Source organism: Leuciscus leuciscus (assembly GCF_965113295.1).
Source record: "Leuciscus leuciscus genome assembly, contig: HAP1_SCAFFOLD_575, whole genome shotgun sequence".
Lineage (NCBI taxonomy): Eukaryota > Metazoa > Chordata > Actinopteri > Cypriniformes > Leuciscidae > Leuciscus > Leuciscus leuciscus.
In genome coordinates, this window is record NW_028118164.1 from 15,376 (window position 1) to 30,149 (window position 14,774).

A 14,774-nucleotide genomic window follows, 5' to 3' on the forward strand; every position below is an offset into this window, starting at 1 on the left:
CTTGAAAGATATACCGTTCATTGTGTGTATGTTTGTGTTGAGAAACATACTTGTTTCACGCCATTCATTGTATGTGGGAAATCAGCACAAAACAATATCAAATACATTTATGTTAGTTTTTAATTACATTTCTATTCACAGTGGCTTTTTTGCACTTACAAAAGTAACTCAAATGCTTTTGAAAAGCAAAATATGGCATTTAAATAGCAAAAATACATCAATGAATAATTGGAATAAAAATGGTAAAGTAACATGATTTGACATGTATTTACAATATGCAATTGCTACAAGTATGATTATGCTTCATATAGATGTGTGGCTCTGGCTCACTTTGGTGCATCAAAACCATTTCAGATTGAATAAATCCTCTTTGACAACTATAAAAGTGCTGCAATGCCTTGAATAACAAATGAGTCAAAAGCAAAATGATTCATAATGCAAAAAAAAAAAAAAGCCATTATGAACTGAGAGGGTGTTCGATCTCTGAACGGACCATGTTGAACAAAGATTTACAGAGGAGAAAAGGTTATTTCACAAGTGATGATTAACCATGGTAACACACACAGGAATCGGGGGATGTCAGGTGGAAAATTATGGGATGCATGGACGAGCAAGTCGACTTCTTCAGGAGAGTACAATTTACTCTTTAAAACCATATTATACACTTCCACAGCGTAATATGTGATTCAGATCGGTTTATTATTGCATTTTGAGGAGAGTTATTAAATATTTAGTCCTTTTATTAGTTGGAGTAAGTAAGAGGAGCATAAACTGGCATGTATTCGTTTATTGCTTCATGAAGAGTGTGCAGTCGCTCCATTCTGATAAATATCAGAGCATCATATATAATAAATACCATCAGAGTCTTTGAGTTTATAAAGGGGAATGGACTCAGAGCAGGGACACAGCCTCCAGGTTCTCCTTGATGATGGTGTCCATGACGACTTGGAAAACAACCTGCACGTTGGAGGTGTCGGTGGCTGTGGTGAAGTGGTGGTAGATCAGTTTGCTGGGGGTGGCGTTGAGAGACACGAACATGGAGGCGATGAACCGGGCGCCAGCGTCCACATCACAGTCAGCTCCTGTCAACAAAAACACAGAGGTTTTTGAAAGAAGACCAAGGCTGCATATTTACAGTAAAACTAGTAATGTTGTTAAATATTACTCCAATTTAAATAGGTAAAATAACTTTAAAAGGGTTTAAAATGTAATTTATCCCTGTGATAGAAATGCAGAATTTTAAGCTTCATTAATCCAGTGTCACACGATCCTTCAGAAATCATTCTAATATGATGATTTGCTGCTCAAGAAACATTTATTATTATTATTATCAATGTTGAAAACAGTTTTGCTGCTTCATAATATTTTGGAAACGGTTATACATTTGTTTCAAGAATCTTTCTAATGGATTCAAGTTCAAAAGAACAACATATACACTGAACAAAATTATAAATGCAACACTTTTGTTTTTGCCCCCATTTGTCATGAGCTGAACTCAAAGATCTCAGACTTTTTCTATGTACACAAAAGGCCTATTTCTCTCAAATATTGTTCACAAATCTATCTAAATCTGTGTTAGTGAGCACTATTATCTTTGCCGAGATAATCCATCCACCTCACAGGTGTGGCATATCAAGATGCTGATTAGACAGCATGATTATTGCACAGGTGTGCCTTAGGCTGGCCACAATAAAAAGCCACTCTAAATAGTGTGAAGCTTCCTTCGTGAAGCTTTCTTTTGCATAGTTGAAGCAGTATTTTCTCTAAGGAATATTTAAGATCTAAATATTAACAGAGTCTATGCACATCTGACGAGATCGGCTCCAACTGGTAGGACTGATGAACAGGAGATCAGTCTCTAAACCTTCAATGCTAAATTGACATGAATTAACAGGTGAAATGTAGTTGTAAAAAGGTTTTATTATAATATTCTATCCAAAGCAGGATTAACATACAAAAGTGTCGGTGCAGGGGTTGGATAGTGAAGACAATATTATGCGAGAAATTTCCAGCCTCATCTGTCTTGACCTTTTCTCCCTGAGGTAAAACTACGGGATCCATTCCAGCTGATTAGACAGCAAAACCACAAACTCACGGAGACATGGTGGATTCAGTCTTAATAGAAGGACAAAGAAAGAAAGAAAGAAAGAAAGAAAGAAAGAAAGAAAGAAAGAAAGAAAGAAAGAAAGAAAGAAAGAAAGAAAGAAAGAAAGAAAGAAAGAAAGAAAGAAAGAAAGAAAGAAAGAAAGAAAGAAAGAAAGAAAGAAAGAAAGAAAGAAAGAAAGAAAGAAAGAAAGAAAGAAAGAAAGAAAGAAAGAAAGAAAGAAAGAAAGAAAGAAAGAAAGAAAGAAAGAGAGAGAGAAAGAAAGAAAGAGAGAAAGTAAGAAAGAAAGAAAGAACGAAAGAAAGAAAGAAAGAACAAACAATTGAAAAAGAATGAACAATCAAAAAATGAAAGTATAAACGTGAAAAAAGAAAATGAACTAAAGAGAGTAAATAAAAAAATGAGGAACAAAAAAAACAGAAACAAAAAACAACAAAAGAAAGATAACGAATGAAAAAGAATGAAATGATTGAAAGAAAGAACAAACAAATTAAAGAAAGCAAAAAAGAAACGAATGAAAGGGCAAACAAAAAATAACTCAAAAGAACGAACAAATAAATTAGATAAAAAGCAGACAACTGAAATATAAAGAAAGAACAGAACAAAGAAACAAGAGTGTTTCTTGTAAAAACAGATGAACAAACAAAACAGAAAATGAACAATGAAACAAACAACTGAATGAACAAACGAGAACAGAAATGAACAAACGAGAACAGAAATGAAAGACAACAAACAAGAGAACTAACAAAAAGAACAAGAACAAACAAATGAACAATCAAATAATGAAAGAATTCGAAAAAAGTAAACGAGAATGTAACAAATTAAAGAAAAAAACAAATGAAGTAAAGAAAAAAGAAAACAACTTAAATAAAAAAAGAGAACAAATGACAATAGAATAAACAATAAATAGGAACAAAAATAAGAACAAATGTAAAAAAAAAAGAAAAAAAGAATGAATGTTCAAAACAATGAGAACAAAAACAAACAAATGGAAGAACAAAAGAGAACCAACAAGCAAACAAAAGAAAGAGATCTACAAAATGAACAACTAAATCAAAGAAAGACAACAAACCATTAAAGAAAGAATATGTTAGGGAGCAGTTGAAGACAGAAACGCTCGCCAACTCTCAGCTTTAATAAAGCAAATGAGCCTTCGAGAGCAGCCGAAGTTAAGAGTCTGCAGAGAGAGAGAGTGTGATTCATGTGTAAATCACCTCTGAACTGAGGAAGGTAATGCCGTAGATGACGTCCCGAGTGCAGAATCTTCTCTTGGAAAAGATCAATCTTGTTCATGAATAATATCTGCAAAACAAGAGGGAAACACTTACACGTCACTCCAACACCCATCAACCGGCCGCTCTGTCAAATCAATCATTCAGGACAAGCTTACAAAGTCTAGGAGAGGAAAGTTGTGTGTGCGCGGTTACAAACACCAGGCTCACTATAATGGCTTAATTAACAACTCGGTCCAGTAATGATTTTGCCCGGCGTTTCAAAACAACAGAGTATGACTAACGTGGATCTAGAACGCATCTTAACAAGGGCAGTTAGCGCACCTCATTACTCGGAAAGAGGTTTACGGAGGGCGTACGATAAAGAGACACACAACAAGCGGACCATTGTCACCCACGGGACGACCTAAAATACGCCTGCTAGTTTAATTGCCAAACGACATGGGCAATTATAACAAAGTCTGGGCTAACTGACGACGTGGGCTGTAATTACGAGGAAAGATGCGAGGTTACCAAAGCAAGCTACAGAAATCGGCCAATGAAACGAGAGAGAGTTTTGTTCGGAGCGAAACCACAGACTCTTTCATCAGGTGATCGTATACAGAGTTTATAATGAGGTGGAGCTCCAGAACTTGAGGAGAACTCACTGATGTCGGTATAACCGGCGATGTAACTTTATTTATGACAAAAAAGTAATTATTCATTTGAATTGATTAGATTATGAATGCAGGGGAGGAGCTAAAAATTTGAGGGCTTGATGATGTCAGCACAAATGGAAAGTCGTTTCAGAGGCGGAGCAAGTTTTATCAAAAAATTACTATCAAAAACAACAAATTTATTAATAAAAAGACCAGAAGTGTGCAATAGGAAAGTAAATAGATTCAGATTTGATTTAACTTTAAGTTAAAATCTGTGACGTAAAAACTTTACTGAACAAAAGAAACATCTGAAAACACTCAAACTATTAAAATAAATATATATCATTTAAATCTATGTGATATAAATTATGCTATATATTTATGCGTGTGTGTGTGTGTGTGTGTGTGTGTGTGTGTGTGTGTGTGTGTGTGTGTATCAATCCACCCATCCATCCATCATATATCCATCCATCCATCATAAATCCATCCATCCATCATAAATCCATCCATCGATAGATCCATCCATCCATATCTTCGCATATCTCTCGAACCGTTAGTCCGATGGATTTCAAACTTGTCAGGTGTCTCGCTACGTGCACGAGTAAGTGCAGTGCCAAGTTTGACATTGTTTGGATTAGAAATGCAAAAGATATCGGTAAATATATCGGTAAAAGAAGCACTTAGAAGGTTGTGGTTTAAAAATAAACATTCTGACATAAACAAACACTCTGTGGATGTTAACTGAATCTGTATTTTTTCGGAGTTCACTGTGTAGCCTGCACCCTGAATCGTCATGCTTATTCATTTGTGGATGTTAACTGAATCTGTAAGTCAGCTACACTGTTTACTTCTGAATATTATATCTATATATAAATACAGGAAAGTCTTTCTTTCTGTCTGTGTGTGTGTGTGTGTGTTATTTACATATCTCTCGAACCGTTAGTCCGATGAATTTCAAGCTTGACAAGTGTCTTGCTACGGGTACGAGTAAGTGCAGTGCCAAGTTTGGCGTTGTTTGGATTAGAAATGCAAAAGATATCGTCGGTTCACTGTGTAGCCTGCTCCCTCAATCGTGTAGTTCAATTTTCCACATTTATTGTATATCATTATGTCAGTATCAGTATTTGCTGTCTACCATGCACAAATAAAAATGTCACTGAACTTTTGCTGTGTAATTGTAACAATGAGCACTCAAACACACCAAACCAACAATGACTAAAAACACACAAAAACTGATTTTGCACGGGCACTTTGCACTACTTTATTTAATTCAATTCGTTTTAGTTCAAATTAATATTATTGACAGTAGACTAGCCTAATAAATGAAACAAAGCCCTTTTAACAAGTAGGCCTATCAATAATTATTTATTTGTTATATTATCTGCAATAATTACACGTGCAGCAGGACTATAAATTTATTTATATATTCAGTTTAATTTTCTATTGGATTATAGATAGGGCCTATATACTTTTTTTATTCAAATTAAACTGCATGTTTCCATTGATTGTGAAGTTACACATCGGAAATGGCAGATCAAGCGCATGGGGCTGCATGTTTTATCTTGTTATGAATTATATCCTATTTTCCGTTAATACAGTCAACTACGCGAAGTGATGCGGTCAAGACCTGCCTGGAACTACTTTAGCCGTGCGTTTCCCTGAAAATAAAATTTTTGGTCACATATGTTGGGCATATGTTGGGCGTCTCTTGATTGATGACTCTGGCCTCCTCTCCAGCTAATGGGATGAGATTGGATGAGCACTCTCTGTTAATTGAGCCGTTTCTTACCATAGAAGTACTTCTGAAGAAGATGTTATTGCAGATTGACGAGAACAGCTTGAGACTCTCCTGCAGTCGATTCTAAACAAGAGCACAAATTAAAAACATGAGCAGTCATTCCCACGAGATCTCACGATGCTCTCGTGATGTCATATATGAGAGGCGATCGAAAAGCTGAGCTCGGTGCATTAACACTCAGACTCACATTTAGCTTACTAAATTTTAGATTATAATATTACATTATTTCATTAAATAATGTAAAATATTACAATTAAATGTTTTCAGCATTAATAATACTGATTCTTATTTTTTTTGTTACTAAATTTTAGTTTTAGAATGTTATATTAAATGAATACTGTAAAATATCAAAATTAAGTATCATTTATCAAGTATCAATACATTTTATTTTCAGTATTTATGATGATGCAATTACAGGGAGTTATTAAAAAAGATGACAATTAAAAAAAAAAAGTACAATTTTAAAATCCAATTTTTTTTTTTAAACCGTTGATACAAAAACGTATGGTGACAGAACCACTATATAGTAATAGTATCAGAATTTCCAGAAGAGATGTATGAAAAATGTAGATAAAAAAACAAATTCATAATTAATAAATAATATATTAGTTAAAGGGATACTTCACCGATTAGCATTAAGCTTTGCATCAGTAGAAACCCGGTAGTATTTTCGAATGACCGTGCTTCCCTCCCTCATGTCCCCCTGAGACGAGAGATTTCTGTATTGTGTGTCTGGAAAAAAACCTCAGATGACGCAAAAATCTTAATTTTGCGTCATCGGAGGATTTTTTGTCCAGAGGCGAGAGACTACAGCCAGTAGTAGGAGCTCGTTCCGCATGTTTTCAACCCGCCCATAGGGGGATCTCACGATAAAACGGCGTCTTTTCAGTTTCGAGTCAACTAGTAGCCTAGTTGTGTCATTTCTTCCGATACTGCCCTCTGTAACCGGTAGGCGTGGCTTAGGAATGACCTCGTAGGGCAGCGAAGCAAGTGCATTCTAGGAGTTGTTGTCTTTCATCCACATGAAAATACATTTTCTGGCTTTTCTCAGTCTAGAAGGCACCAACTTCTAAAATAATTTCACATTTCTACTGCATAAATGACCCAATTTAAACACACATTCATCTTTCCAGCGGTGAAATATCCCTTTAATTATTAAATAACCCCTTTGGTGATCCCGGGTTCAGTCACTTGTTTGTTCAGGAACAGCTTCTGTTTGATGTAGTAGGTGAATGCAAAAGTACAAATGTTTTCTCACCATAGATGGATCTTCTACTAGCGTCATGTCGTACCCACTCAGGGACACAACGAACAGCACGGCCCTCACGTCCTCAAAACAACTGATCCACTTTCTCCTCTCCGTCCTCTGGCCTCCAACGTCATACATTCTGTGGAGAGAAAGAGACAAAAGGTCCTCAATGGAAAAGAAACGGCACAAAAACACTTTAAATGTCATCACAAGCTCAATTTACCTTGGGAAATACATCATGTTATAAAAGCACAATGGATTTTGAACATCATTTCACGTTGACTTATAAACAACGTCACATTTTTTATGCTAATATGCTGCTAACTAGCGACACACATCCAAACATGTTCAAAACAGACCAATGGGTTATTATTAATGCCACCAAATGAGTCTCTCAAATTTACAAGCTCCGCCAAATTTCCCCTCACAGTGTTTTAGATCCCAACGCTAAAAAGAGTTAGCTTGTTAGCAAAGATGCGTCAAAACATTACATAGTTCATCACAGGTTCGCCCTCTTCACATCTATTAGCGCATCTAAAAAGAGCTGGAAAACCGAGACTGTTCGTTCTCAGCTTGTTTCTTGTCTTCAGACAATCATGTCTAAATGGAGAAGGCTGTGAAGAGTCAAAGTCTCCCTCATACATTTATTTTCCAGCTTCCACTTCATCCTGTGCCATATCTTCACTATATTTGTGGGGAAGATTCCTCCACACGTCTGAAATCAAAACTATCAATTTACACACACTTCAAATGTGATGGAAAAATAAATCTATATGTGCTTTATGGGACACTAATGCACATGGTTTCTCATAAAAATCAGTCAAATGAATTGAATTAAGAACAAAGCTGATGTTGACACTATGACAATCTGGTGGATTAAAAAAACTGAAGATTTTCTAGTGTACAACAAAAAACTGCAGGTAATATACATTGCAAAATAATCATTGCACAACTATTGTCTTGATGTATATTTTTGGACGCAAGTAGGAACAACATGATGTCATGGGTGTGTTGAACAAAAAGTGTCACTGTTTTCATCAAGTTTCTGGTGATTTTTTAAGTGTAATGAAATCTCCAAACCGAATCTAAATCTGAGGTCGCTCGGGGTCACCCCTCACATCTGAGCCGTAATGAACAGTCTAATGATGAGTGAAACGACTTGCGTTTTGATCAGTGTGTTTAACACGGCACGATTCTCACCTCGTCTGCAGTGATTATGTTGCCACATCCGATCATCCCATAATTAAACAAAGCCATTATTAAACCTTTGTGCAGTTGGAAAAGATGTGACGCACAAAAAAACGACAGGAAGATGCACTAGGTTTGATTTATTTTTCCCTCTAGTTAAAAATTTCCTTTTGCAGTTCTGTAAACAATAAAATGCTATATGTATATATTTTTACATTCATACTATAGTATTTATTCAGTATAAGTATGCGTGTATACACACATACATATACATATATACATATACATATACATACACATACATTTATATATATAATAAATTTCATTGTTTGCATTTATAGATTCAGATTATTATACAACTATTCAAGATTTACACTCACCTAAAGGATTATTAGGAACATCATACAAATACTGTGTTTGACCCCCTTTCGCCTTCAGAACTTTATTTATTTATTTATTTTATTTTATTTTTTTAAATGCACTTTCTGTAAAGCTGCTTTGAGACAATATGTATTGTGAAAAGCGCTATACAAATAAATTTGAATTGAATTGAATTAGAACTGCCTTAATTCTACGTGGCATTGATTCAACAAGGTGCTGAAAGCATTCTTTAGAAATGTTGGCCCATATTGATAGGATAGCATCTTGCAGTTGATGGAGATTTGTGGGATGCACATCCAGGGCACGAAGCTCCCGTTCCACCACATCCCAAAGATGCTCTATTGGGTTGAGATCTGGTGACTGTGGGGGCCATTTTAGTACAGTGAACTCATTGTCATGTTCAAGAAACCAATTTGAAATGATTCGAGCTTTGTGACATGGTGCATTATCCTGCTGGAAGTAGCCATCAGAGGATGGGTACATGGTGGTCATAAAGGGAGGGACATGGTCAGAAACAATGCTCAGGTAGGCCGTGGCATTTAAACGATGCCCAATTGGCACTAAGGGGCCTAAAGTGTGCCAAGAAAACATCCCCCACACCATTACACCACCACCACCAGCCTGCACAGTGGTAACAAGGCATTATGGATCCATGTTCTCATTCTGTTTACGCCAAATTCTGACTCTACCATCTGAATGTCTCAATAGAAATCGAGACTCATCAGACCAGGCAACATTTTTCCAGTCTTCAACTGTCCAATTTTGGTGAGCTCGTGCAAATTGTAGCCTCTTTTTCCTATTTGTAGTGGAGATGAGTGGTACCCGGTGGGGTCTTCTGCTGTTGTAGCCCATCCGCCACAAGGTTGTGCGTGTTGTGGCTTCACAAATGCTTTGCTGCATACCTCGGTTGTAACGAGTGGTTATTTCAGTCAAAGTTGCTCTTCTATCAGCTTGAATCAGTCGGCCCATTCTACTCTGACCTCTAGCATCAACAAGGCATTTTCGCCCACAGGACTGCCGCATACTGGATGTTTTTCCCTTTTCACACCATTCCTTGTAAACCCTAGAAATGGTTGTGCGTGAAAATCCCAGTAACTGAGCAGATTGTGAAATACTCAGACCGGCCCGTCTGGCACCAACAACCATGCCACGCTCAAAATTGCTTAAATCACCTTTCTTTCCCATTCTGACATTCAGTTTGGAGTTCAGGAGATTGTCTTGACCAGGACCACACCCCTAAATGCATTGAAGCAACTGCCATGTGATTGGTTGATTAGATAATTGCATTAATGAGAAATTGAACATGTGTTCCTAATAATCCTTTAGGTGAGTGTATATATTCAGTAGTTATAAATATTCACATAAATAAATATATTCTCATATTTTATATAATTTTTTTTTTGCCATTTAAAACTATAATATATAAACCCAAACATATAAAAGTAAATCCTGAATGTATAGTTATACATTTGAATATATAAATTTAAATCCTGAATATATAACTGTAAATATTAATAGACATTTAATTTTAAATATTGATTAATTCTGAATATACAGTCAGCTTACCTCTAAATTATGAAGAAAAATGTAAATAAAATGTAAGTAAGTATGCTTTGTATTATTACTGACAATAGTTTGATTTTCACAAATTTTGTCCCTGTTAAACATTTACAAAAATGTACAAAAAATTTAAGTAAAAGTGTAGTAACCATGTTTTTTTGGAATGTATAAAGCCATAAACAAACAAATCAATGGATAAAAGCATGTATAAATAAATAAAAGCATGAATATAAATAAATAAAAGCACAATGCATAAATAAATAAGCATAACTAAAAATTAAAAATTAAAAAATAAATAATAGTATAATGTATAAATAAATGCATTAATAAATAAAAGTGTAAATAAATAAAGAATACATAACTAAATAAATAGAAGAATAAATCAATAAATGCATAGCTTTAAAAACTGAAGAGAATTATTGATAATGGCAAAGGTTCGTACTGAAATGCAGCAGCTATGGGTGTTCATGTCAAACGTGAGGTGTGAATCCAGTGATATGATAAAGATCTTGAGGTTTCGGCGTGGGACGAGTGTGAAGTGCTGCGATAAGGACGAGCAGTGGAGCATGCCGAAGATTGACAGTAAATTATTCAGACCGAATTAATTTACTTTAATGAGAATTAAAGAGCTAAACCGGTTTCATGTAGCAAACAATTACTCCAGATAACATCAACACTGCTTTCATAGAGTTATAATGAACATAAAGACTTAATTATGATGGAGTCTCCTTTATCTTCTTAATGGTGATGGGATTTTTACTCTTATTTATGCTCTACACCACAGCTTAACCTAAAAACCCAACAAAGAGAACAATTTCCCACATTTTTAAATTGAAAAACATATTTCTGAAGACCAAACAGTAAAGACGTGTAAATGGATAGGCATCCAACTGGGTATTTAAAACATCGATACATCCCACAACCATTTTCTAAGTGAAGTCATCTCGTTTTGATTTTATGATGTTGTAGATGCACTTTTATTAAAAACTGTCATGAAAGCAGTGGGAGTTTAGATTTAGCATTATGCAAAGTAATGCAATATAAATGTTATTGCAGAAGCCCTCAACTGAAGCCAATAAATTAGCCAACTCTCAGGGCAGAAAGAGCCCAAGAAGAAGCGAACGGAAAAGTATAGAAAAAGACAGTAACCAAATGCCAAAACACTCATCTTTCTGTGCCATCTCAAACAGTCCGCGGCATGTCAAAGCTGTAAATGTCTCCATTAACATTCAAATGGCTGGTAAAAGCTGCCAGGCAGAAAATTACTCACATTTTCCATGAAACCTCCCAATCGTTTTACTGGTTGCCCGATGTTTGCGCAAAATTGAACTTAAGAGGACAATGAAAATGCATGAAACTTTTTCGTTCCAATATTTTAAGGAAAAAGAGTCATTGTTACTGTAACTTTGTGCAGTTTACCCAGAAATCCCAATTGTTTTTGCCTTTAAAGAAAAAAATTAACTAAAAATAAAAGCATAAAAAACATTTCATTACTTGAAATAAACTGAAATAAAATAAAATAAAACGTATATATTTATACTTAAACTTATATATTATTTCAGCTAGCTGACAAGGCAACATTTTTCATTTTTAACTCTTTAGATTAAAGCTAAAATAAAATGAAAATGAAAATATTATATGAAAAACAATGAAAATTAGAAATGTTGAAAAAGTTGAAGTACTGAAATTGAAAAACTTAATTTTATACTATCAAATAAAAATGTCAAGTAACAAAACTTTTTTGTATGATTTTAGTTTCAGTTTTAGTTTAAGGGTACGTTTAAATGACAACGATGTACTAAAAACAGTTTTCACGAACAGAAGACAATGTTGTGAAAATTATCCTTGTTCACAAGGATCTGAAAAAAAAAAAAACAAAAAAAAAAAACTGTATTATTCATGCCAGGCCAGTAGATGGCGATGTCACTTTGTAAACATAAACTACGTGCCTCACTAAACGTAGTACGCATGACTTCACAGTTTTAAAAAAAATCAGCTTTTCTGTAGTTTACACAGAAAGAATAAAGGTATTGTTTTCAAAAAGTTGCACTGCATAACCCATTTTCAGGCCCCCAAAACTCCGACTGCTGAGTAAATGAAACGACAAAAGAGTTAAAGTTCTCCGTTTTTAGTTGAAAATGGTTTCGTGTTAAAGGGATAGTTCACCCAAAAATGAAAATTCTGTCATCATTTACTCACCCTCAAGTTGTTTCAAACCTGTATGAATTTCTTTTTTCTGCTGAACACAAAAGATGATATTTTGAAAAATGTCGGTAACCAAACAGTTGATGGACCCCATTGACTTCCATAGTAGGAAAAAAAAAATACTATTGAAGTCATCGTGGTCCATCAACTGTTTGGTTACCGACATTTTTCAAAATATCTTCTTTTGTGTTCAACAGAAAAAATAAATTCATACAGGTTTGAAACAACTTGAGGGTGAGTAAATGATGACAGAATTTTCATTTTTGGGTGAAGTATCCCTTTAACTATAATAACCCTGAATGATACAAAAACAAAAAAAAAACTGCTTCAAAGTTTGTCCAAAATGTAGATAAAAAGTTATTTATACGGAACATAGACAATTGCCATATACCTTCAGGAGTTGTCTGTCAAATTATTTGAGTTCAGACTCAATTAGTCAAGTCAAGTCAAAAAAAAAAAACTCAGACGAATTCATAACAAGTCTTGCATCCAAATCAAAGTCAAACGTGTGCTCAATGCTGATAATGCCAGTTAGGATATTGACGAACGGAGCGATTCTTAATCAGAACGGCATGCAGAGGTGACGTTTCATAAGATAGTGAGATGGAGGATGCCGCCCACGTTGACACGGTCAATATCACAAAGCGAGAGAAGGGTCTGTTTAACAGAATCCCCCTGATTTCAGTGAACCTGCTAGTTTTAGCTACTTTTAGACAAACAAACTTCAACTGAAAACGAAAGACCAAAAGGCTATTTGATCTGTCTGATGATTAAGAGAACTGAGAGTGGTACTGAGAGTCGTTTACAAAGTCTACGACTACTCGTAAAAACAATTGTGTCTGATTTTGTAATAACAGTTGAGGTAAAAAGGGCAAAGAAAGAGATTGTTTACCTGAAGACCAGGTGTTTGACTTTGAACTGAGTCTCGATCACTCCTGTGGTTCTCAGTCGGACTCTTAAAACGTCCGTTTCCGTCGGCATGTAATCGGTGGCGATGATCCTGGCCATGTTCTCAAAAAAACTGGAAACAGAGTGACACATAGATAGAAATGATTACAAATGGACATTTGACGACAAAAATTACAGTAATGATTATGACTTCCTAAAACTCATTTTCCACCAAAATGAAACTAGGTCTTGGCCGGAAGTTCTTCAAAGCAGTCTCATAAGCAGATCATTATTTTCACGTTATGACCGCTAACCGATAAAATGCCGATATTTATTCTATATTTGTCAAAATCTGTGTTATTTTAGTACTATGTATTTATTTATATTTTTAAGCTTTTAGTTAGTTAAGTTAGTAAGTTTTTTTATTTCTATATATTATAAACTTAACAGTTCTATTTTTAGTAATTTAAGTTCTTAAACTTATTTCAGTTAGTTGCCAAGGCAACCTTTCTAATTTTAAGTTTTTCATATAATATTTCTATTTTATAGAAACAAGATTTTTAAGTTTTAGTTTCAACAATAACACTGGTCTAAATAAAAATAAATCACAAAAATAACATTTTAAATAAACAATTAAAATGAACATGAATTGAAATCAAATAACTTATTTTATTAAACTTATTTTATTTAAGCTAGTTGCCAAGGCAACATTTTTTATTTTATTTTAGATTAAGTTGGTGTACTGAAATAACAAAAAATAAAACGTATATAAAATAAACATGGACATTTAAAAAAAAAAATCGTCGACCAATCGTTTTAAATAAAATGTTTAATCAATAATGATTTAAATCCTACAAGTAAATTCGCATCACAATATTGTAACTTATATTGTGCGTTCAGCATGAAAAATTTATGTTAATTTTAAGATTTGCTAAAGATTACATTTAGCAGTGTTATTCAATTATTACTGTTTATAAAGATAAACTTTGAGTGTTAGATGACAATATTGGACGATAACCGATACGGTTATCCAGCAACCTGTCGGTAAAAAAAAAAAAAAAAAAAAAGAGGCTTGGGAGCGACGCGTCTCTTCACCTCACCTCCTATAATCAGGTCTCAGTGGGAAAAGCCTTGTCCTTAAAGGGCGTCTTACATGTCATTGTCTAGGTAAGCTGCTTTACCGCTGACTGCGGTTAGCGGCTGCGGTGGTGATAAGACTGGCCCAGGGGGGAGAACACGCCGTATGCTAATTACCACCATGAATTTAAATACAACATGATACAGTATAAGCAAACCTGTGGGGGATTTCTGTATGCGGATGTGCTAAAGAGAGGGATTATCCGTGAGTGCGTGCTACGTAGCAATAAACACACCTCACAGGAGGTGAAACACCCTGGAGAGAGAATTAGACAAACACACACATAAACAGTTTTAAAGCAATAACCTCAGACAACTGTGCCATAGTTTTTGATTGAGTGTGTGAGGCATCTTTTCCTGCACTGATAAGACCATTTTATCATTCTGTTCATGC

The 14,774-nt window shown here is 34.8% G+C and overlaps 1 protein-coding gene across 1 annotated transcript; it reads right to left on the reverse strand.

The window, feature by feature from the left end:
- Positions 1–102: 102 nt before the first annotated feature.
- On the reverse strand, positions 103–13,704 carry LOC309491794 (guanine nucleotide-binding protein G(o) subunit alpha-like). Its single transcript, XM_082190825.1, has 5 exons — positions 13,248–13,704; positions 7,031–7,160; positions 5,764–5,835; positions 3,319–3,406; positions 103–1,082 (listed from the first exon to the last, which is right to left on the reverse strand). The coding sequence occupies exons 1-5, from the start codon at positions 13,394–13,396 to the stop codon at positions 892–894; spliced, it is 630 nt and encodes a 209-aa protein (XP_082046951.1). The 5' UTR covers positions 13,397–13,704; the 3' UTR covers positions 103–891.
- Between the last annotated feature and the right edge of the window lie 1,070 nt (positions 13,705–14,774).